The 24585-nt window shown below is 43.8% G+C and overlaps 1 protein-coding gene across 1 annotated transcript in view; it reads right to left on the reverse strand.

Annotated features, from left to right (window-relative positions):
* Positions 1-2198: 2198 nt before the first annotated feature.
* The window catches only part of RHBDL3 (rhomboid like 3), a 64453-nt gene continuing 42066 nt past the window's right edge, over positions 2199-24585 (reverse strand). Inside the window, exons 4-9 of the mRNA XM_086624077.1 lie at positions 14569-14793; positions 13710-13858; positions 9134-9246; positions 6380-6480; positions 3195-3255; positions 2199-2470 (exon numbers count right to left, since the gene is read on the reverse strand). Coding sequence (XP_086480203.1) covers positions 2199-2470; positions 3195-3255; positions 6380-6480; positions 9134-9246; positions 13710-13858; positions 14569-14793 — 921 coding nt within the window. The remainder of the gene's footprint in view (positions 2471-3194; positions 3256-6379; positions 6481-9133; positions 9247-13709; positions 13859-14568; positions 14794-24585) is intronic.

A 24585-nucleotide genomic window follows, 5' to 3' on the forward strand; every position in this document is an offset into this window, starting at 1 on the left:
AAACGTGCTTCTGTCAGTATTGTCCTAGCTGCCTGCTTGCTGCTCCCCTGGAGATGATCTGCACTGCTATGAAACTCACTGGGCCAGCACCTGAAACGATGCCTGTAAACACTCATGACTGCTTTGATCTGGACCCAAACTGCAGAGGTAAAAACTGCCCGGGGAACTAATCCCCTTCTCCAAATGAACAGAGCTCTGACCCTTAGCTCTTCATCTCATTCCTTGATCTGAGGGCCCATGAGCAATGTCTTAGCCATGCAGAACAACAAAGGTGCAGTTGCCCTATGATATCCCATTCCTGTGCACAAAGGTAGCAAAAATTGTTTCTTTTGCAGGTAAGGCTCATTCCAGTCTGTAGAAACAGTTATTTTCTCCCTCTCCCTTTCCCCAAGGCAACAGGAGTTATACTAGTGCATGCTGTGGGAGCAGAACTTCACCCTTCCAGAAAGATTTCTCCCACAGAGGCAAAGAAGGGGGCAGCTGATAAGCACTTGAGAATGTCCCCTCCAGAAAGACAGACTCCTCCTAGTTTGTGGTATCATCTGGAAGCACCGATTACACAGCTGAGAGAATAAAACCCACGATACAGAGACATTTTGCCACAGAGCAAAACAGAACTGCCGCAGTGCCCGTGAGATGTGCTGAGGAAGGCTCTGGTGGCTGGTGCCTGGGCACCGGTATGCAAATAGAAAAAAGGAAGAAAGGAGCTAGTTTAGAAAGATTCCTATGGCTGCTTTATCCAGGCCATCAAACTAGGTGAGTAAAGGGGAGAGAAAGGGAGGGCATCCACATTCCTGGACTGTACTTTGGCAGCTCTCTAAAGCGAGAAGCGAAATAACATAAGCACCTTACAGAGAAGTGTACCTTATAAGCACTGCTTGTGCTACAGATGTTCCAGTCTGGTCCTCAGGTCCATGCAGGCAACTGTATGGACTGTGTTACACCCCAGTGACAGATTGCTAAAACCTGGGCTTGACCAGTGTTAAAGAAGAAGGCATCATTGCAACTAACTGTTCCTCGGAGCCCCTGAACGTCCTCTGCCTCGGAAGAAGCATCCTCAAAATTTAGCAGTCACTTTAAAACCAGTTTTATCAGTTTCACAATGCTCACTGTAACATGGTAACACCCTTTCCACTTCAGCGGGACACCAGTGCTACATACAACCTGATTTAACTCCACTGACTTCAGTGGACAGATTTGGCCCCAAATGGACTGTATGGCTGTGAAGACTAGATTCCCACCCTGCGCTGCCATGGGTGATCCTGGTCCCACTTTTCTAATAAGAGCCTGCTGGAAAAGTTGAGATTCTTGCTAGGAGATCACTACAGGCCTGATCAACGTAGCCAGAAACAGTGAGAAGAAAACAGCACCTGATTGTCAGCTGATAAAAACACAATTGAGTATTTGCCCTCCTTTTCTCCATTCCTCAAAAAAGAAACTCCAGCCACACCCTCTAGCCACAGCAGGCTGGGGGAAAAAAAAAATTAAAATTGAGTGAAACATGCACAGTAAAAATCACCTCTGACTGAGTGTCCACAACACTCTAAGAGTTCCCAAGGTTTATAGTGCAATTTCATTTGACCTGTAGTTGAAGACCAGTCTCCATCACTTTGGGTGATCAACTTCTGCTGATTTCGTTAAAAGGCGCACAAGACAGGCGTCACCGTAGGCTAAAATATCTTAGGAACCATTCAAGTAATTAGACAGTTGCACTGGTATGGCTGAACAGATGTGTCTGTAGAAACCAAACCCAAGCTGCCTTGTGAGTACCATGTGAGTCTCCAATTATTAAGTGTCTGCTATTTTTTCCTTTCAGTGTTCAGTAACATTGAGGAGATTTGTTCAATAACTTGCCACAATTCCAGCACTGACCTGGAAAATATAAATATCTCATACAAAATACTGATGTGTGTTAACAAACCAAGCGATAAGTGCTCAGGTACAATCTGCCCAACGGGAGCCCTGGCAGTGGAGAAACCGCAGGGTCCAGGCCAGCCAGTGTTACAGTACCTGCTAGATTTGTGAGCAAACTGATCAGCCTGTTCTCTCGTGAGATCTTTAACCATCCCATCCAGCACACACTTGTGTTCGAAAGAATCATCCTCCCTTAAGTTAAATATAAAAATAGATCCTCCATCTTCATTCATTTAACATAGCTGACAGATGACTTCCACTCTTGAGTTTTCTGTCCCATGTTTTCAAGGAGGAGGAGGTAGCTTTAGATCCAACAGGCTGTAGGCAAAAATGTTCCAGAAGATGGCAAACAAGACAAAAATGACATAAATAGCAAGGAAGATCCACCATAAAGTCTGATCTTGGAGTCTCTGCTCATAGTTCCTCAGGATGATGACACCGAGGGTGATTCCAACCATCACCCCTCCCAAGTGAGCCATGAAGCTGGGGTGTGGGCATGGTGGGTAAGCGGAGGGGTGGAATCGCAGCCACACGGCTCTTCCAAATTCAAAGCTCACTGGAACAAAGAAGAAAAAAGAAATTAGTTATCCACGTCTATCCCTTTTTAAGTCCATCTCACAGGCAGTGCTCCATCCCTGAAGAGATGGAGAGGAAGAAACTGCCTGTATGGTGAGCATAGGGAAGCTGGGAAGCCATGGCTGTGTAAGGGTGGTGGCACACAGACATGAGGTCTCCCCAGTGGTTGGTAAGTAGTTTAAGTTAATGGGAGTGTAGACAGGTGGGGGAATATCTGCCTTCCAAAATTTATACCAGAATCATAAAAAAAAAAAAAAAAAAAGTTAGACTTTGAAGACAATTGTCTGTGATGAATACTTGGCCTAGTTTTCCTTATCGTGCCACCCTAGGGATATGGCTGGAAGATAATTCATTAATGTGTGTATAATGCATCCCAGATAGGAAGTGCTCTAGAAAACCCAAGTATTGTCATTAGGAAAGCATTGCTTGTTTGTGGATTCAGAGATGAGGTGTTTAAGTCCCACATCTTCACAAATGCCACAAGCTACAGATGCTGGCTAACAACAAATCCTCATTTACAAAAGCTTGTGTTGAAAGTCAAAATCTGCATTTGAGAGACATGTGGTTTCTGCTGCCAGAGGGTCCAGCTGCAAGTTCCTACCAAAACTGCTGCAAAGTCAAAACTCTCTGAATCAGCATGAACTCTGATAACAAGGACAAACAAAACAAGACTGCACGTGTGCCAACTATTGCATGGTACTTACTACAGATCAAGGCAACAGCCATGCGCAGCAGTTTGAATTGGCACTTCATTCCTGACCAGTTCTGGAAAAGAGACAAGGAAAACAAAGTGATGCTGCATGCAAACCTGGAGGGATTTTATATTCAGATCTGCACCACAAGAGCACCAAGGACAACCATCCCTTGAAAAAAACTCCTTTCGTTGCCTTTGCCACCTGGCTGTGAACTCTCCACTCACCACACCAAACACAGTCCTGTCAATCCCAGAAGAAAAAGTAAAGGATATATTGCAGACATGTCCAAGTTATGGAAAGTCTAGAACTTCTTTGCCTGGCAGCCTTTCTGACTTTCCTTGCCTGAAATCCAGCTGGTGTGGCGTGGTCCTTGGCTGGCCTTGCCAGCCTTTTCTCCACTCTTCAGACTAATTTTTTAACACATTAGTTTGATGTTTCACTTTAAATTCTGACTTCTGAAAATATCTGAATTTACCTACCCTGCAAAAACCCTGTTGTATTAGGCCACATCGAATAAGGTTACGTGAGCAGTACCCAGCATTCAACACAAACAAGCATAATTCTGGCTAACATCACACAGCTCATCATGATTCACTTGGAGGCCCAATACTGTCACCTGTCAGGTAATTTCTCACTCCATTCAAGCCCTACAGCACTTTTCCAGTGCTACTGCCTGTAGCTGAGGCTCCCTGAAATTCTGCAACTCAGATCTTCTGCAGAGCATGTACAAATAATAAAGACCTGAATAACTGAATATCAAGGAAACAGGGCCAAAAGACAGCCTGGATGTGGCCTCCTCCGTCTTCAGGCTTGCTCATTGATCAATATAGAGGAATAAGAATCTCTGAATAATAGTCAAAAATCCTGGGAGAAATGTTTAAATTTCTCCTTTTTCACTCGCACAAAATTTCCAAGGAGAAAAAGAGATCATGTTCTGGGGAATTCAGATGTATGACAATTCTATTATTAAGTCACTCAATGAAATTTTGCCTGATGAAAGCAGTATGAGATACCACACTAGCCAGGCCTCTTGTGACAAACTCCCACTTATCACATTGAAGGAATAAAACAAATGCTTGTAAACTCTTCAGCCTAACTTTAATGGCACTCACTGACTTTTCAGCTTGCTGAAGAAATATTCTGCAATACATATTACATATATTCAAGTTTTATGTGGGATCTGTCAGTAAATCACTTCTGTGACTACAAAAATGCAATCTCTACAAAATGAGTAACTGATTTTCTCTCTCCACAGAGACACCTAACCCAGCCAGAAAGTTCTGAACTCATCCTGATTAATACTGTGCTGCTTCCTTCAGTTTTCATTTCCATGTAGCTGTTTTGAATTCCTCTCCTCACTCTTTTCCTTAGGGTGGACATGCTTTATTGCTTCCCCCTGTTGGTTATTTTATGCACTTCATTTCAAGAATATTTATTTTTACAAGCAGGAATGTTTTCATTTCCTTTGGTTACCAGGAGGCACAAGGGAACAGAAGATTCAAGAGACTCTCCCTGCAACAGTCCCTCCTCTTCCCAGCACACTCAGAGCACCTGTGCCAGACTGGTGCTTTACCAGCAAATGGCCAGTGTGTTTTTCAGCACGTGGGAGCATCACATCTATATACTAAGTGAGCAGAGAGAGAGAAGAGGGCGAAAGGAAAGCCAAAGAACACTCCACCAGAATGAGAAAGGCAGTAAAAGTAATTTCAAGACAAGAAAAGAGGCAGTGGATAATGGAGAAATATAGATGCTAAGGTAGCAATTGCTAAATAGATTTGGAGGAGGCCAAAGAGCAGTGAAACAACAGGCCACTCTGCAATGTTTTAAGAAGTCTGGGAAGATATCTGGTGAAGACTCTCCATACACCTCTGGCAGAGCCTCTTCCTCTAAAGCAAACCAAAATTTCCTTCAGTGCCCCACTCTGACCCAGCGAATCTTGGTGTGAAGAAACCCTGTGTCTGCACTACCACCCTCTGAGACAGAGAAACTCCCTCCGGTTTCTGTTGCCCAGTGGCAGGAACACAAATCATACAGGAAATAACTGTACATGAGACATTTCACCAGCAGAAACCCTGTGGTATAGGGGTAGCCCCTCTCCTCCACTCCCTGTCTCTCTGCCAGCCACTCAAACTGCCCTAATTTGGCAACAGCTCCAGCTCATTCACGCTCCGAAAAGCTGGAAGACAGCAAAGGAGATCTATTCTGCTCAGGAAGCCACTCACTCCCCCCACTCCCAGCTGCTACAAAGGCTGCCTGGAGCAGCATCCTTGCCGGTTGCAGCCGGAGCCTGCTGACTTCACTGCACACCAACTTTCAACACAAGGTTTTCTTTTAGGCTTGACAAGTACCACCACACACACACACGTTTTCCAGCACCCATATAACAGACTTTCCATCTCTACTGCAGCCAACTCACATTATCTTCCCACTCAGATCCCAGGAGAGGACACACTACCATCATTTTTATGGTTATTCTGCTCTGACGTTGCTGGTACACAACAGACATGCAGCCCTGTACCACCACACACGAACCCTCATCACAGCAAAAACAGCTCTCAGCAACGTCATTTTTGCCCAGTGGTCACTTTAGGAGCCACACAGGCAGATATGCTGGACTTTGCCACCACCTAGCTGAGGACCTTGGATAAGCTCCTGCTTCCAGGTCTTAGAGGAATGACAATGCTGGTATTTATTGACCTTTGTAAAGTACTTCATTAGGTGAAACGGCAAAAAGATGCATCAGTAGTACTCCCAGAGTTCAGCTCCAGTCTGGGTTTTACAAATGGAGATAAGGGATATCCTGCACACAAATCCACCAAATACTAAATTTCCTTAGGTACCTGCTAACATTAGGTTAGATGTCTGGCACATCCAGACAGAAACAAGTCTGCAACTTCTGCAGTGCCAGTCAGTTCCTTCTTTTCCAAATGCTTGTCAGCCCTTGCAAGGACAGCTGAAGTACACCAGTAAGTCTTGGATTACTAGCATCTTTGGCTTCTCCTGGCAAGCTGCCAGTCATCAGGGTACCAAGGCACTAACTGCAGTGTAACACTTCCATACCAGGACCACACTGAGACAAGACTCTTAACTGGAACAAGTTCTGAACGACCAACAGCTGGGTCTATTTCCAATCCCACTGGACTAGCAGACCTGGCTCACTTCCGAAGAGGTTAGACAGTTGTTCTGGTACTCACCATGACTATATTGGCCAAGTGAGCTGAGACAAGAGCATACACTCCTCCAGAGGAGCCCACCACAGGCGCAGTCATATCAGCTACTGACACTGCCAGGGACCCTGGGAGAAAGAACAAGGGTTTGTGACAATTGCTAGCCAAATAAACACTCTCTCTCCTCCCCTACATCCCTGCTACTGCGTGTTTTGTGCTAATTGCTGCAGGTCAGTAATACACAAAGAGAAGGGGGTGGAGGAATCAACGGACTTGCGAAGCTAACTCAGTCCTGTAGTACTGCCAAGACAGTGATTGATTCTTTTGCTCCAACCTGAAAATCAGCTAAGCAAGACAGCAAGTATCTTCAAACCTATGCTGCAAAAAGGCACTTACACCCTGATTAAAATAACAAGGAAGCAGGAGACAGAAAAAGTCTGTGCCTTGTTCCTCACCTGAAGATAAAATAGAAATAGCTCCCATGCTGGCAAGACAAATTTTGCACAGTGAGAAGCCTGTTACTTATAAAACTTCAGAGTAAAACTAGCCAAAAATAACCTGGATGGAGGCAGTAAACACAAGATACCAAAACAGCAGGTCAGTCACAGAAAGGCACCACTAATAACCACACATCCAAACATAGACACTGCTGCTCCTTATCGCAACTGGAGGCTTGGATCTGCTCAAAGCTCCATTGCAAACTTTAAGAGTAATTTAAGAAAGAGAGAGAGAGACAAAGGCAGGCTTGGTGTCACAAGGCAGGGATAATGACGATCTTTGTGATGAGGGGGAATGAGAAAAACTCACAATGGCAAATCTTCAGAGTTCTGGTAGCACAGAATCTAACAAACTACTTTGCTAGTTGCTCAGCTGATTCTGGGTCAAGAAAGTGCTGAGGTTCCACCAGCCACTCTGCTGATAGCTCCTCCTTCACTGCATGGCTCTGAGGCTTCTCAGCTCTTAAATACCGCTATTAAGGAAAAAGTTAATGAGAAGTTAAGAAAGGAGTAATAAGAACTTGCAGTTAAGTCCTCAGACACTGCACTGAGTCTCTCAATCTCAGCCTCAATGTGCCTTCATAGTAAAGTCAGACAAACGAGAAAAAAACATAAAAGTAGGGAGTGGCCATTTTGGCCTGTGTCTACATTTTACTGTTTATTCCTGATTGTTTAGGAGCTGTGTTATCTTTATATTGCCAGATCCTCAGCATAAGTATGCCTCTTCCTCTCTCTCCTAGAATAAAGAATATCAAAGAATAAAGTGTGTTTAATAATTGGCTAACAACTCAAACAGGTAAGGGTAACATGGGATGCTTTTCCATGTGGGATCATCCAGACACATTTGTAGTTCCATCCTGCACTAAGAAGGGAAGTTTTCCCTTTCCATTTGACATTTTCTTCCACAATTTATAGGCCATAAGGTGTGAAAGGCAAGTCTAGAAGGATGTGGCAGCTCGCCTGAGAGAAAAAAGTGGCATCATTTGAGTAGCAGAAATGAACCAACAATGCTAGGTGGGCTAGTAAGCCTCACTCAGGTACTGACTACAAGCCTCCAGAGCTCTGGCCATTCAGCCCAGCCCAATGCTCAAGAAAAACTTGCTTCTGGCCCTGCAGACCCCTGCCAGCAAGTCCATGGCCACAGGAATGTGAGAAGCAGCTGGCAACTCGCAGTGCTCGCCTGGGCTCAACCGTAGGAGATTCAATGCTCACTTGCTTCGCTTACCTGGTACAGACGTGCGATGTGTATTCACACATATATAAATGAAGCCCCAGGATTTGGTAGACAGATCTCTGTAGAAAAGCTTATGTCTGGAAAGTTGCAGACTGGGGACCGCTTTAGTGCTTATTAAAATAACAGGCAAGGGACAGTGGAGCTGGTCTGCTAACTCCTTTCTCTGCATTTCATAGAATGGTGTTTGTACCATGCCTAGTCTTGTGTCCTAGTCCAATTATTTTTTCTGCAGTCTCTCTGCTGGAATGTAGGATTTATTAGTTCCCAGTGCAGCCCATTTTACAAAGGCTTTATCTGCTCATTACGGGAAAAAAAAATATTAGGTACCTGGGAAAAAAAAAATCATAAATCTTGAACTAAGGCAGTCAACAGTTGTCTGAGTTCCACTGTGAAGCCCTTGGTTATTCTCACACTCTCCCCATTTTAATTAGATGTTGATCTATTGTCAGCTAACTTCCATCACCTCCAAAGTGCTGGAAATGCCAAGTATAAATAAAAGTAATATAGCACAAACTAAAAATCAATCAAACCCCATGGCTTCATGATTAAATGAATTTCCAGATTCCCGTGCACTGCTCACGACCTACAACCAAATACTTGTTGCTTACTGAGGCTGTAGAAAGCAGATAGCACAGGACAAATGGAGGAAGAACGGGCACAGGACCTAGAACATACAAAAAATGACTCTTTATGCAGGGATGCCTGTGATGCCACCTTTCTTCTAGGCCTCTATGAGACACAAGAGGAAAGGGACAGCATGACCTCCACATTCAGCAAGACTATCTAAAGCAAGGCTATTTTGAAGTAACAGGTTGTTGGTGCTTTTTTGGCAGGTTTCCTAAACACAGAGCCTATGGCTAGTTAGAAACAGATGGGTCAAGTTCTAGCGTATTTCCCACTTCCAGCCTCCAAAAGAATTTCAACGCAAGCAAGATCAGTGATTGCTCTTTTCCTACATCCAAATGTCACAAAACATTTCTCCTACACAAAAGTCAACACAGACCATTTTCAGATGCTTCTCCATTTGGGGCGTCCAGAGGTATCACCTACCTGCCACAACTCCAGCAACATATACAAAACTGATCCTCGCAGCTCCATGCACCATTTCCAGGGGAACCCCAACCAAGAGCTGAAGGACAACATTGAGTCCAAGGTGTTCTATCCTGCGGCAAGGAAAAACAACAGTTGTCCTCTTTTCTAACTCTTCATCTCCTTTCCCTACACTTGAGAGAAAGATATCTTGGAAAGGAAATCAAATAGCACCTGCTTCATGAAAGTAGATTGTAACACTGGGAAAACAATGGTTTATGAAAAAATCAGACTGAGAGCTGTGATGTTTTTTCCCTCCTTGCTGCTCATTATCTTTTTCATACGTGCTCAGGTCCTTTCAGCCAAAGGCCTCATAGCATGTTTGACTCTTGGTGAGACTGTTTTGTTGTTTGTTTTTTTTCTTTTTTTTTTTCAGAAGAGGGTTTGAAGAAGTTAAATGACTTGTCCAAAAAAGCAGCAAGATGGCAGCAGAGCCTGGAACGGAAGCCAGAAACTTGGCCGGCTCCCCTCTTCTCTCCTGATGATACAGCCTTTCCCTGCACATACTACACTGCCATGATGGGGAGCAGATATTAAGTCAAAAGTAAGGTGAGCCTAGCAGTCCCAAGACAGTTGCTGTTTCCTTGTGACCCAGAATGCTGCTTTACTGTTTGTACTATGTGACTCTCACCCTTTTCTGCTGCTGTGCCTGCTTCTACGTGATCATGGTCAGAATGGGATGCAGAGGGCATTTTTATCTCTGGTTAGGTGCCCAGTGAGACACAAGATGTATTCACCGAAGTTCTCTGTTCACCTACCCTTGTTCCCATTACAAAACTCCTGCTGAACACAATGGGAAAAGCTGAGCTGAGACTAGTCTTGTAGAAAACCCTGCTGAGCACATCGTGCAGGACCACTTGCAGCCTAGAGGTAGAGAGTGTGCCAGCTAAGATGTGCGTATTTGGTAAAGACTCCAGTGCAGCAGTTTTCTCCTGAGCTGAATCAATAGTTTCAAAGCAAGTTCTTCGTTCTTCTAATCAATATTAGTTAACAAAACAGTCTTTCTACTTTTCAAAGCTCTATACAAATATTTACCCGTGCTTTTGTCATCTGCAGGATCTTCCAGTAACGTAACAACAGCATCAGGCCCCTGAACAGGGTCCCTCTCAACACTGTGCTAGTGTCCGAGGTTTACCCCGTGCTCACAGGGCTGTGACCTTGCTGAATGGCCACATCACGCTGGACCCAGGGCTATAGGGCTTTCTGTATGAAGAGCACCAGAGTCTGCTTACAAAGGAGGTGGACCTAAATGACACAGTGGTACCCTTAATACAGAAGGCTGGCATCTTTTGGGGGAAAGAGTGCAAAACAGCTAATGCATTGAAAAAATCTATGTCCTATTTTGTACAAGAAAAGGATTGCTCACAGACAGCTACTAGCAATCTTTGGTTTAAGTTATATGCATTTTCACTGTTTTGGTCTTTCTTCATGTTACCATAGCAATTTCCCATATACATCAGAGAAAAGCGCTGATGGTGAGATGCAGTAATGACAGAACAGTCTCAAGTCTCATAAACAAGAATTTCAAGTTGGACCGGAAAAAACCTGCTAGAAATGATACTGCAGGAAACAGTCCTTTCTGGATATATCAATAGGTTTGTTTCCACTGAATTTCTCTCCAAGGATAAATTTGTCTCCCGCACAAGACACTGAGCACTGCAATTTGTCATCATGGGAAACTGCTGCATGTAACTAATTTTTTTTATTACCTTGCTCAGGACTTTTGACGCCACTGGCCATGGGCATATTCTGACACCTGTTCTGATCCTGCATGTTCACAGAACTTAGGAACTAAATTAGGAACAACCAGCAAAGGTCAAACTGAGATCACAGAAAAGAGTCAAAGCATCCAAGCTCTCTTTTACAGAGAGGAGGGGAGAAGCTTTGGCTGACACAATCAGTATCATGATGCGGCACCTGACATTTCCACACAAAACACTGGGTCTTATTTTCCAAAGAAACTTTTGTAAGAACTCGGCAAAGTTTAGCCTAGACTCTAAAGTGACTGCTCAGATTCACAGCTGTTCTTAAAAGACTTTCCAGGAGCAATCCCATTCACCTCTCCTCCCCATCGTGTTAAGAGCATTGAAGGCTCCACAGTCAATAAGCACCCATAAAATATAATTAGCCTTTGCCAGTGCTGAATGCATCATTCTTGAAATGACAATTTCATTGATTTATTAAAGACTTTCTCCTTCCCCAGGACCAAACAAATGGGACTGAGCATCAATGCAAGTCATTAGTTATGGCAGTGTTACAAATGCGTTGGCCCCAGATAATCAACGTCTGCTTTCCATGAAAGCAGAAGGGCAGAATTTACAACTTTGCCTGCCTTTTCAACCCCTGACAAAGCTCCCTCCATCAGGACCAACACACAGCCCGTGCATTTTTGGAATCCATCTAGAGGCACAGCCAGCCAAGCATTAGCAACTGCTGTCTTCTCGGACACCTTCTGGCTGTCACTTGCTCTTCAAAAAAACCGACCCAGCGAGTGTACAAAATTAAGGAGCAGTTGACATTACCATTTTAAAGTCTCAGCTGGAAACAGGATAACAATAGACCCCATGGCATTCCGTTAGCCTCTCATTTGAAAATGAGAGGAGAATGATGGGCTTCCACTAACAAACATTATTACCTCTTCAAGATTTATCTGTTCTCCTGATATGAAAGGAGCTTAACACACAGAAGTTAGCAATAAATGAACATTTAGCCTAACTCCAGATACTGCAGATAAATCATGGTGTTTATTGTTCCAGTAGGACTCTCCATTGTTTTGAAGGCTATGTAGCTAAGGAACTTGGAATCCATCACAAAAACAATGAGTCTCCTGCACACCATCTTCCCCACTGTTCATCTCTGAGGCAGCCACAGATGTGAAATAAACCCGAGATGGTTTTCAGCCAGGAAGTGTGAAGAATGCCAGAGTACTGCCTGCTACAGGAAAGGGTGACCTTGCACAGGTTAGGAAAGCATGCCACAGCTGACACAGGAAGACATTTAAACGCTGCAAAAATTGTCCTTGTGCAGGTGCTTCTCTTTGAACGTATCCCAAAGCAATCTGCAGTTACGTAAGTGACACAGTGGAACACCACCACAAGAAAACCCAGATACAGATTAGCTAACAGTAGTTAAAATCAGTGTTTTCTCTTTTTACAAGTGCAGTCTTCCCTACATCCTCAGCGATGGAGACTTCCAATTCTCATTTTATATAACCAGTCTCATTTCTAAGCCAAATAGTCCCCGCTCGCAGACTGACATCTATATATGATGGACTTTTTGGAGGGATTTAGCATGCAAAATACAGATGTTGCCATGTTCAGAAGTTTCATCTATAAGCTTTTTCCTAACCTCCCTTTGGGTGGAGTCCATTCTGTCCTACGATTTTTATCCAGAGATCTGAGGCACGTCTTGTGCTCAAGGCCAGTTACACACCGACACAGTTTTTCCATGGCAAACAAGAGACATCAGCACGTCTTCCATCAGAGACACGGAAAAACGAAAAGATCAGCTTGATCTTTCTGGCCTTTCAAAGGAGAACATTGACTGTTGGGAATATAGGCTTTCTATTTAAGAACAAAGGGTCTTTATCCAGATTCAAACTATAAACTACTGCTAAAAAGCTTGTTGCTGTGATTTTTCAATGACAGAACTACAGAAAATTGCAATTATCTGCCAGGAATGTGTGAAGATAATGATCTGAGAAACTACTCAGAGGGGGTAGTTGAACTTCCCTGTGACACTCACTCGTCACCATGGCATCACAAACATCACACAATTGAGTCTCTTTGAATCTTGGGAGGAATAGCACAGTTGAGAAGCACAGAGTTAGAATCCCCACGCCTTGTATTCTCTTCCCAAGTCTGCTACATACCTCCCATGGGATGAAGGAGGATTCATTTTAGTGTGCACCTTCATTTTGCATTTTGCGTTAGATGGACCATTCTCTGTCCATCTGGTCAGTCGAGATTGTCAACTCTTCAGGAACACTGGTGTTTGTACAGTGTGGACAAAATGGGAGTTCAATCTTGACTCAGGCTTCTAGGCATTATCTCAGTCCCTACAGAAGGGACAACATTACTAAGTGATGACATACCACAGGCACAGGGATTAAATGACTTTTCCAACCTCAACTAGGAAGTCTAGCAAGAATACACCATGTAGTTTTTAAATACCAGTCCAGCATCTTTGCAGACTTGTTCTACCACTTGCAGAGCTCCTCTAGAGGAACATTCGGCTTCGATCTAGTGAGTTTTAGGAAGCACGCTCTAGGAAGTGCACCATAAGAGGAAGGTGTGGTCCCAACACTGCTGGGAGAAGAGCAGCATCTGCTAAGTTCCTTATATAGCCTCCTCCCTTCAGAGAGCTGTGAAGGTTTGCCCCTCATTGCCCAACATTCCAGAACGACTTCGGATTTTTATACACAACTTAGAATTGATTTTTAAAAACTTATTTCTGAGCTGGTTCTCTCACTTCCTCCTCCGCTCTCTCTCTGGGGAACCTGAACTGTGGGGAGTCTACACAGTTTGTAAGTACTCACCCTGCATGCATGAATATGTAGGTTAGGTACCTCCAAGCCTGAGCACGGAGCTGAGGATGGTAAAGTAATGCATTCTTCAAGTATAAGGGATGGGTGACTTGCAGCACAAATCTGTCTAATACCACTCCGTTGTAAAGAAAAAAGGCAACCTAGAAGAGCAGGAAGATTGCTTGGTTAGCAAATGCCTTCTCTTGCTGAAAAGCACTTTGTAGCTCAAAATCACAGAGAAGAAAGTCAAATATACAATAATTCTTCTCCCATTTGACAGCTTCACACAGTATGAGTTCCGTGTTTTGAAGAACCTGCACCACACTGGTATAGTTGTATGTGGCTTTTTGTAACACACCTGCCACTAAGTCAGAGGAACTCAGCACCCTCCTGATCAGTGCCATGTTATATCCTTCTCTGTGCTTATTCCAGCGCATCACTCAGCAACTGTCCCAAAATCTCATCTGGGCTACAGATGAGCAGGTCAGAATATTTAATCCAGTTTCTCTCCCCTCCTTTTTCTCTCCGTTCACAGAACAGAGGTAACCGTATAGGAACTTTTTTTCCTAATTCCATTATTTGAATTACCAGTGTCCCTAAAACTGTCCAGATATTCACTCCTCAAAAAGTTTTGCTACAGTTTCCCAAATTCTTTAACTTCATATACAAACTGTTTCAGTGAGTAATAATCATGCTTGGAAACAGACAGGATCACAGTCTCCACTTACACACACACCCACAGGTGAGCCAAAATGGCTATCAGCTTCATGCTTGTCCTTATCTGGGTCCCACTCTCCCCCTTGATCATGTCCCAGCAAAGCTTTTGGCAGTGCAGCGTGGGCTCCCAGAGAGAGGGCATTATGGTACTTGCCTCTACAATTGTGATGGTAATCATGAACCAGGGTGGAGGGCAGCAGGTATAGCTGTCGTAGTACCACTTGCGGTCTATCTCTCGTGGCAGGGTCTCATAGGCAACATGTCGGATCAGCCTCTGTGAAAGGCTCAGCCCCGTTTCCTCCAGGAGGGCCTTGCTGCACAGCCTCCTGTTCCCCTGAAGGATGGCTTGCCGGAAACTATTCGACCTTTTGTTGCTCATCTGGGTAAAAAGAAGAGGAAGAAACCATGAGGACAAAGCAAGGCCTGGCACAACCATCCAGGGAGATTAGCGCAAGTTTGGCAGCACCAGATCCAGGCAGGTAGTAGAACCATCACCAGGCTGGAGCTTTAGGAATCAAGTCTCAGGATGATCGTGAGGAGACCTACATGGGTGTGTTGGTTTTGGCCAAAACAATACAACAGGGTGCAAGGAAAGGAAAATCAGTACCAGGGTCTGCTATTATAGTGCCAATAAATAAGCTCAGGGCAAGGCAGAGCAGAGGCTCCTGATGCACCCAGGTGAGCTCTCTGGCCCATTATCCAGCCTTCCATCCGCTATCTTCATCATCCGTTATCACGATCCACACTCAAGCGCCCTTCCCTCAGCTCTCCCTGCTCTGTCACACTTCCCTGCATCTGCCACCTCTTGGGGCAGAAAACTTCTTGAATGTAGCAGCAGGTACATTCACAGCACCTAACCCTTGTGTTCTGGTCCTTTTTGGCAGGAATTATCCCTGGGCAAAGAAAATAATCCCTTTGCGTAAAACAAAACTGCATGAGCAACAGCAGCAAAACAACAAACTAAACTGGTGTATAGGCTGTCCTATTTGCTGTAAACTCACAGGAGGAAAGGATTTCTTATTTTAAAATAGTTTTTCTCAGAGGGGGTTTTGAGATGGTGCAGACTGCGGAGGATATAGCTAATTTGTTTATGCATTATCACTTTACATGAATAGGATTATCTATCTATATTTTTGAGCGTACATTTTCCCAATTTGGATGCATAATTAAACCAACTGCATTTGCAAATTAGGCAGATGGAATTTTATGTCTAGCCTGCTTGGAGAAAGAAAGAAAGAAAAAAAAAATCAGGTCTGCAAGCTTGCTCCAAGATTTGGATAATTACTAATTAGCCCTGATGTCAAACAAACCTGCTGCATTAGTGCCACTGTCTGTACTGGCTGAATCTTTGGCAGGAAGGGTTAACAGGCAAACTATGCATAAAGACCACTGTAGGGGACCTTTTACAGTAAAAGGCAGCAAAGCAAATGTGACAGCCTGGCCCCTCTTCTGAAAGAACTGCTAACTGATCTCAGAAACCACCAGCATCTTCAGTCTCCCAGAACCAAATAAGAGATGATATTTAATAGTGTTGGCTTCCAGTCATCTTGGACCACACTGGTTTCGGCTAATATCCCAAAGAAAGCAAAGCCCAGAGCTTGTGCTCTCAGTGTCCAGCCAGCTGGGTAATTGTTCCAAGCTGGACCAAGCTGCTTAAAACAGTAATCACTGCAGGGAGCCACCTCCTGTTAATCACTGGAGGAAGGCAAAGGGGCCATCTGAGGTGATGGCACTGCAACCCCTTCTCCCAGAAGCTGCCCATCCCTCCTTGGCCTTCTGTTTGCAGACTGTCCCTCCAATGCATAAATTCACCAACATGAGCAGCATTGACAGGAAATGCATCCATTTCAAGTTTTGTAAAACTGGGAAAAAAATTGTTGTCGTTGTTGTTCTTTTTGAGTTGTTTTAGTGAGAAAAAGGCTTACCCTAAAAACTCTTTCTCCTTTCTTGGTATTTCTCCTTTGCGTTCTCTTTCCTTCACTTATTCATAAAACACTTGCAAAAGAACACTTCTGGCATAGGAAGCACAAAAGGCAAAGTAGAAGAAGAAAAAAACCCCAACCTATCCACAAAAATTTTTCCTCCAGTCTTCTCAAGTCTATAATCCAAAAGCTTTTATCTAAAAGCAGGGAAAAAACTTGTTAGTGATCTTCTGTTGTATTAGGAAAGCCTGCTCATATTGGAAGACAAAATTTTCACAGAGAAACATCCACCAAGTGTAAGGCTCTCCTTAGTATTTGTGAGATGCTTTTTGGTAGGTGACAGATGTACCTCTGTTTCAAAAGGTACCTTTAGCCACCTAATGACCTCACTGTGTCCACAGAAGAAAGCATCGCTCCGGGTTAGTTCAGAGCAGCCTGTCCGAGGCGCACTGTGCGTGCTCCCTCGCAGAGTTCCTTCTGTTCTCTCTGGCTTTGCTCCTCTCATCGACAAGAATAAATTCAGACTGAAACTATAAATTTGCCTGCTACAGATGAGGATACTGGACAGTTGTCTGAAGCTGCTGAAATGCTTGTTCTAATTACAGTGATATGTGAGATTTTCCTGCCTCCCATAAAACAGTGCCTTCCCTGCTGCAGCACTTCAGTGGAAAATAGAATCATTTCCAGAGTCAACCAAAGAAGATGATAATTGCAGTTCAGCATCAAGAAATGCTGACCACCCTCAGCAGCTGATCACCTCACTGCTGCAGAGACTGGTGAAAGAGATGGGCAGGAAACTCCAAAGGCTGCGGGCACTCGTTTCCGCTACGCACCTAGCGCAGACACTTGGATTTGTTCAGGAGAGGCCCTAACACAGGCACCACTGACCCATCTGCTACTGCTGAGCACGGCAAAAGGGGGCTTGCGCTGTTCAGTCGCCTAAATTCTGCCCAGCCCCGTCAGTCAGTGTCCCGCTTCGCTTTCCTGCTAACGCTGCCCAAAGAGCTCCAACAGCCAGCGCAGTGCAAATTCATCAGCGTGATGTTTCTGAAGGTGTTCCTCAACATACTAAAAATGGAAGCAGAAGGAAAAGGTCATCTCAGTTTATTTAAGAGCAGGATATTGCAGGAAGTCACACCTCAGATGAACAAAGCCTCTGGCTCCCCTGAGGAGGTGGGAAGCTGGGCTCCACAACACTTAGTGACTTGCACAAGGGCATACGCTACAGTTAGAAGAATCCAAGTTGCAGGACTTCTCTGATCACTAGGCTGCACTGCTTTCAAGCCCTTCTGTTCAGCAAAAAGTTCTGTCTTCCTCCTTGAAAGGAGAAAAATAAACTACAGGACCTTCCACACTCCACATAGAAGCTAAAATGGAAGCTCATGACAATGTCATTTCCACCAAGGAATGATGAAAGACAGTCGTAGCTTTGTTTTCTCAACTACCTGTTCTCACGCTTCATTATTTTTACAAGATATTCCATATGGTTGTTTCTGTCCACATCTGGATGATAAAATACCAAGAGTTATTTAAACTGGTAATTTTTTGTAATTACCAACAGTAAATGTTGGTATTACAAAAGCAAGGGAAGCTCTTGGGCACATGACTGCTGGAGAAAGATCTTGTATGCCTCAACACACACAACAATTTTATTTCTGTATGCTCTGAGGCACTGCCCATTGGTAGCCGCTCTGAACAACAGGTATGAATGTATCACATCAACTGCACTTGCAAGTAGCCAGCACAGCATCTTCCTCCTAGTAACCACTGTGTCAGATTTCAATTTACCCAGAAAATTAAAAGCCTTTGGTACCCATAATTACAACTTTAACTTGTCAGAGCTCTTAGCACTAATTAAACCTCCTGTCACCTCAGATAGGAACATAAAAATATTTGTCATGCCTCCTTTAGAGCAGAGGACATGGAAAGAAGGTCCAAGTTCCCTCTAAATGCTGTAGTCTTGGCATGGTTTTTACACCCAGATGAGACTGGGACACACCGTGTCAGGAGCATACCACACGTGCTGAAAAGCTCCCACAATCCACTGAGATGCAGATGACTGGATGTACTGAGCATCTGTTAAAATGACATCCTTCTGGTCCCCTACCTGCAATCACTGCCCATCACACTAATGAGGCAATGAGCTCCAAAGAGGCAGCACAGCTGACGGCCAGGGCTCAAGCAAACACAACGGTCTTGGGTCTACTCACATAACACCACAGCTCTTTGGATCACGCTTTTAATCTCAGACTAGGAGGTGAAGGGCATGAGGAGAGACAGAGGATTAAGTCACTACCACTGCTCTCACCAACTCTTGATGAGAAGCCTATTTTGTTCTTCAGACTGACTTTGGAAGACTTAAATCTTCCCAAACAGGGAGCCTCCCATACAGCCACAATTTGCTGACTTGATTTCAGAATTACATAATATTGGTATTTATGAGTCAAGTGTTTAATCATCAGCTGAAAGAACACTGGGCCCATTGTTGGCCTACACATTATTATGGCTCCAGAAGTTCAGGGCAGCCCACCCCACTTCTCTTCATGGAATTGATCTGGGACTTCTTTAACAAGCATGATATTAGAGCTGCAGGCAGATGGGTACAGCAAACAGTATGTGGGGAATTAACGTACCCATTCCCTTAGTCCTTCATGCCTGCAAAAAGTTATTATGCAGAGAGAAAAAAATTTCCCTTGGAAAACAGCCAAGCTGACATGACTGGTAACCATGCACTGCCACTTCTGCCCTTTGGTATCACCATACCAAAACAAAGCAAGGCTTAGTGCTACAGCTCTGCTCAAAGGATGGGTTTGATACACCTGCCAGAAAGGAATTTTTTTTTCTACTTAGATCTGAAGCCATCTTCAACATTAAAAATGTCAAAATTTAGGATAAAAGTCCTTATCTCGTGTGGAACAGTGCCAAACTTTGGTAAAGTACAAAGCCCTGCTTTTGTTCAGGACGCATGCCAATCTACAACTACTCTCAGATAATCCACAACTTGCAATGGAAACTGTCCATTCCCACTGGCAGACCAACTTGTTTGGGTTTCTTGGCTGCCTCTGCTACTGATGCTGCCCCAGATAATCCATAGCCAAGTCATGCAGCATTTCCCCATCTCCAGTTTCATGGCTTGTGTGGGGCACAGTACCCTTTTTATGGTTTTCATTCAGCCTCACTTAGGTTTTGAAAAACAGGGATTTCTGCCCATTATGTATTGGCATCTTGGAGGCTGGTCTATGGCTATTTTTAAACACACGCAACACTGCGACAGGCAATGCATTCAGCTCTCCAGCTCTGATCCTCCAAGACACAAAACACTAAATCAGAAGTTAGCACAAGCTTTTTAAAAGCCTCTGTCAGCTCCAGTTTTATAACCCACTTTACTTACAAATGCAGCCTTTCCAATCAATTTTGCTTTCAAGATTCACATTTATTTCCTTCCCCTCACTCTGCACTTCTACAAAATGCTAATGTGGGTAAAGACTGCTTCTCCCAAAACACACAGCTCAGCATCAAGTTCATCTGTCACAGATGTTCACATCCTCTGAGCCAACCTGGTAGCGCTTTCTCAAACGGTATCAAATGGGGAAAAAAAGCAAATACCAACATCCTGATTTGCTCTGATCAAGCAGTGGTTTACTCTGGAGATTCAAGAAAAGTTAGAGGCAAGAGAGACCAAATAAATTATTCCGGTCATTTCAGGGGTATTCCCTGCTCAAGGTTTTGTCTGGACTCATGTTAAATGTGCCAGACTTATTCCTTCCAGCACTTCCATTAGAAAAGGTAAACCACATTCAGCTTTCGAGGTTAATTGCAAGAACACTGCTTGCAGGACAAGACTAACATTATGGTTCAAATAACATTGTGTCAAAACACAGCAAGTTCAAAACTTCAAACTCCCCAACACCTGTTCCATTTTTCATTGGTGCGGGGAAAGATTCCACAACTGAAAAGAATCCAGACTTAATTTTCTGAAGTAAAATTTTTAGAAAATATCTATATAACATTTCCCACTCACGTGTATTTTAGATACATACACGATTAAAATTACTATTTAAGTTGACATCGTGCTTCTCAAGTTTCAACTGTACAGGACTGGAAAAAGCTGAGGATTGTGGTTAAGGATGGAAATTTCTATGCTGAGATCTACTTTAATTGGCATAATGATTATCTGCCAGACTAGTTGACTTCGAAGAAAGTTCTCTTTTCTGCTGCTACGTGCAGCTGGTATCTAATGGACTAAGATCAATGTACAAGCTGAATGCACTCCAAAAGTAGCTACTGCATCCCAGTTATTAAATTTCAAGGTACTCACCTGGCCCTCTGATGGCTTTTTTCCCTCCTCAGGAGATGCACGTGGCTCTTGGAACATCAAAAAATCACCAGTTTTCTCCAAAATGGGAAGGAAAATGACATGAAGGCAGCATGAGGCACATTTATCAGGAGGGGTATCCAGCTCCTGGAAATGCTCCCTGGAGTAAGAACTTTGCACCTCAATAAGGGCTTTAATACACTGAGAGATAAAAGATGGATAAGGATACAATCATATGACTGCTCCCATCTATCTCTTGATAAAACCTCTGCCTTACTCATAATAGCATAATAGTTGATCAAATGCTGAAGAGTGAGAGATTTTCAAACCTTTTTAAATTAAATATTTACTATTATACCTCTGAATAAAGGCCAAGAAGAGAGCTCAGGAATCCTACACTTTCAGCCAAGACAGTGAATCAAGCGAGGGAGCACTTCAAAGGGTGTCCCATTGGAAGCTGAAGGACATCCCAGAGGACTCTAGATGGGAGTCCTCTTGATGTCTGGCAGAAGATCTGCTCTGATTCAACAGTGCAGCTAACTGGAAGTACAGAGGAGAAGAAACAGAGCTATAAAACCTGCAACTTTGCCTGCAACAAACCTTAATTAAGCTTAAAACACTCTCTAGAAAGTGAATAAGGATTTAGCAGGAAGAGCAGATATTGATTCTGGCAAACTTTTGTCTTGCCTGGGGATTCCCCTGAGAATTGGAAATTCAGCCTTTATTGCTTATCTTCCCAGTGACTCAAGTAATAAAGAATTATATACAGCTCCTGCAAAGCCTTGTTCACCTAAGCCTTCTATGCAGGCAGTCAGGTGGTTCAGTAAAGGACATGCAAAGACACTGGAAGTGGAATTTATAGCTACTTTATGACTGTGCTGCAAAGTACTTCTAAGTACCATTAAAAAAAACCTCAAGCAAACCACAGTTTAAAAGACCTCTCTCACCTACCCCCCAAGAATACAGTATGAAACTTCTTGAAAGCACACCTCCACAAAGATAACAGAGCCCTCCTGGTGCTGTAACATGCACACTCACAAAGTCAAAAGATAAAATTCAATGTTTCCTCTTTTAAAAAAGTTCTCTCTTTTCCTAGCTACAGCTCTTCTTTCATTGTTTCCTCTCATTTCAGTTCAAGCCAGGTTGGAGGAAGTATCCCAAGTAAAAGTGTTACCATTGGAAGCACTGAAACAGCAAAGGCAAGAGTTACCTTTCAAAGCAGGAAGGACGGCCATGAAGGTTCCCACAAGGGGCAGAACCAAACCTTGCTTTTATCACTGAAGAGGCTAATAAGAACAAATGGCTTCTAGCCATGCATTATTAAAAAATGTCTTAAGAAAAACATAAGCAGCTACTTTTGAAGCCTTGGAAACCAATGGAAAAGTAGGCTGGAGTTAGAGCAAGAGGGAATAGGGAGCTAAGGGACCAGCAGGAAGGGTTCATCACCTTGCAGAACTGGTCCTTCTGACATGGCTGGCCATTGCCTACTAAATCCTGTGCCCAGCTGGAGATACGCCCTACCTCTGCTCTGTTAAGATAAAACAACATGATGAGAGTTTGGAGAAAAGTCCTTTCACAGACCCAAACAACATGAACTTTTCATGTCGTGACTACTGATAGGGAGGCTGTGCTGCTATCTCTGAGATCTCTGCAAAAGGAAAACTCGTAAATTAGAGAAGGTGCTTTAATCCCCCGCTTTTAGTGGCATAAGTGGCCAGCAGAAGGTCTGCAGAAAATTGCAAAACACATACAACTCCGGAAAAAAAGCCAAACCTCTCACAGATGGAAGAGCTTCGCAGCCTCTAAGACAACATGTATTTTAACAGCTACCAGTTTATGTCCTGTGACTTTCACAAAGCAAATGGAAAAGCTCTGTGGAGTTCAGAGTGAAAACTGCCATCTCCCTGCGGAACGTGGCTGCTAACTACTAGCTACATAGGCCAGTTTAAAATCTCATTAAACTCCACTGGCTCTTTAAAGGAAGAGACCACAAAACCTCACCCATCCACTTCCTATTATTTTTCTGTATTTTCATTATTTTTCTGTATTTTTCCTTTAGGATAAGCCATAATAAGTTTCTATAATTGATGAATCTGTGAAGTACAAGTCAAAGCCTCCAATGAACCAGCTCATTTCCCACTTATAACATTCCAGGACCCACTTTGGACTCGCTGTTTTTGTTTGTGGGTTGTAACACAATCCCAAAATTCCCAAAACTTCGGCTAGTCCTGCTCTCTCTTCAAACAGCTACACAGATCATCCTGCCCAGGACAGAAAAGCTAGCATATAAATTTTAACCATTGACCATAAGACTGGGTAGTTACTTCATTTCCTTCACCTCCTATGCTTTATCTGTTTTTTATGACTCCAGTAATATTTTGACATAACAACTGCCCCTTCCAACATCCAGCTGGACAGCACATAGCCCAAGACAGCCTTCCACTAACAGCTAATAATGTTTCAGCCTCTTCATGAAGCAAGAAAGTACTGCAAAGATATCTTCCTCTCACCTTCTCTGACGGCAAATAGACCTGTGTATCTGTCACTTGTGAGGAGGAAGAGCAGAGGCTGCAGATTTCTTAGCTTGCATTTGCAGTTTTATTTCTTTACTTGGAGAGGCAGGATTTGCAGTCCGGCAGCACACTGAGCAAGCCAGAGAGGAAATCACAAAAACTAAAGAAAATCTTTCTCTGGAGGATAAAGTGTGCTGGCGCCAGCAAAGTTTGGATTAGGGTGACCTGATTATTGTTATACAGTGCCTAAAAAATGCATGTTGTTCACTGAAAATGACGCAGAATTAGCAGGTCCCTAGAAGCCAGCAAGGCCAGGGAAAGCAAGGCAGATGTTAATTCTTAATCTGGAAAACAAAGGATGTGCGTTAAATTAGCTAATATATTTTGCCCACTACTGAGATGCTGCATCAGCTTCAAGTTACTACAAAGCTACAGCTAAACATTTCTGTTGGAAGCAGCAGTGTTTTGTTTTTCCCAAGTCACATGAACTCTGTCTCAGCGCTTACTAATATCTCCCAAATGTGCTGAAATACTGTTGCCTTCAGGGAACAGCATTTGTCCTCAGCTCTTCTAGACCCAACACAGCTCTTCCTCAAGCAAATGCTCCTCAGAGAGCTGGCTCCCAGCACTTGGCTCTTCTTCCACTGGAGAACTGCCATTGACTTTGCCAAAACTGTGAACCCCAAAAGAGATGCAACTCTTACCTCCTCCTATCTGCTGGAGAAACAGACCCATGAGGCATATACAGGCTTCCACAAGTTTGACAATGAGTCTTTTGCTGAGCCAGGAATAAAACTGAGGACTTCCAGTCCTGTCCTTTGAACATGAGATCCATAGCAGAGACAGAGAGACCTTCAGTGTGCACTAGGGTCACATCCCAGGGTAGTGCCAGTGTTGGAGTGGGGGACAGCCACATTACTTTCCCCTCAAGTCCTCCTGCCCCATGCTGGCAGGTCCAATCTGGACCACGCTGAATGCATTGAGGTCAGCTTTTACAACACATTTGGTTCAGAAGTGACCTGCAGAGTTGCACTGGCAGAGAAATCTCTTGGGCTGCAGAAGGGATTTTGCTTTAGTCTCAGTAGAAGCTGTGATTTCTAGTAAAAGTTGCTTTACTAAACATGAGGTTCTGTAAAACTCTTCCTAGTCCAGAGCAAAGCTAGGAGTTACCTACCCGATTTTCACAACAAGAGAATAAAAGCTACCACCACAGCCTGAACTGGCTCCACATTGCCCCTCCATCAAGCAAAGTAAGGTCTCAGAACTTCCATTGTACCCCCTTGCTTCTGCTCACATGACTCAAGAGGAATACGTCAAGAGGGTGAGGAGCTGATGATCCAGCCTGCCCAGAGCAATAATCCACATTCCCAGGCAAAGAAGACAAGGAAGGTTTACCTAAAGAATAAGAAACCAAGTCTCTC

Source organism: Tauraco erythrolophus, chromosome 20 (assembly GCF_009769465.1).
Source record: "Tauraco erythrolophus isolate bTauEry1 chromosome 20, bTauEry1.pri, whole genome shotgun sequence".
Classification (NCBI taxonomy): domain Eukaryota; kingdom Metazoa; phylum Chordata; class Aves; order Musophagiformes; family Musophagidae; genus Tauraco; species Tauraco erythrolophus.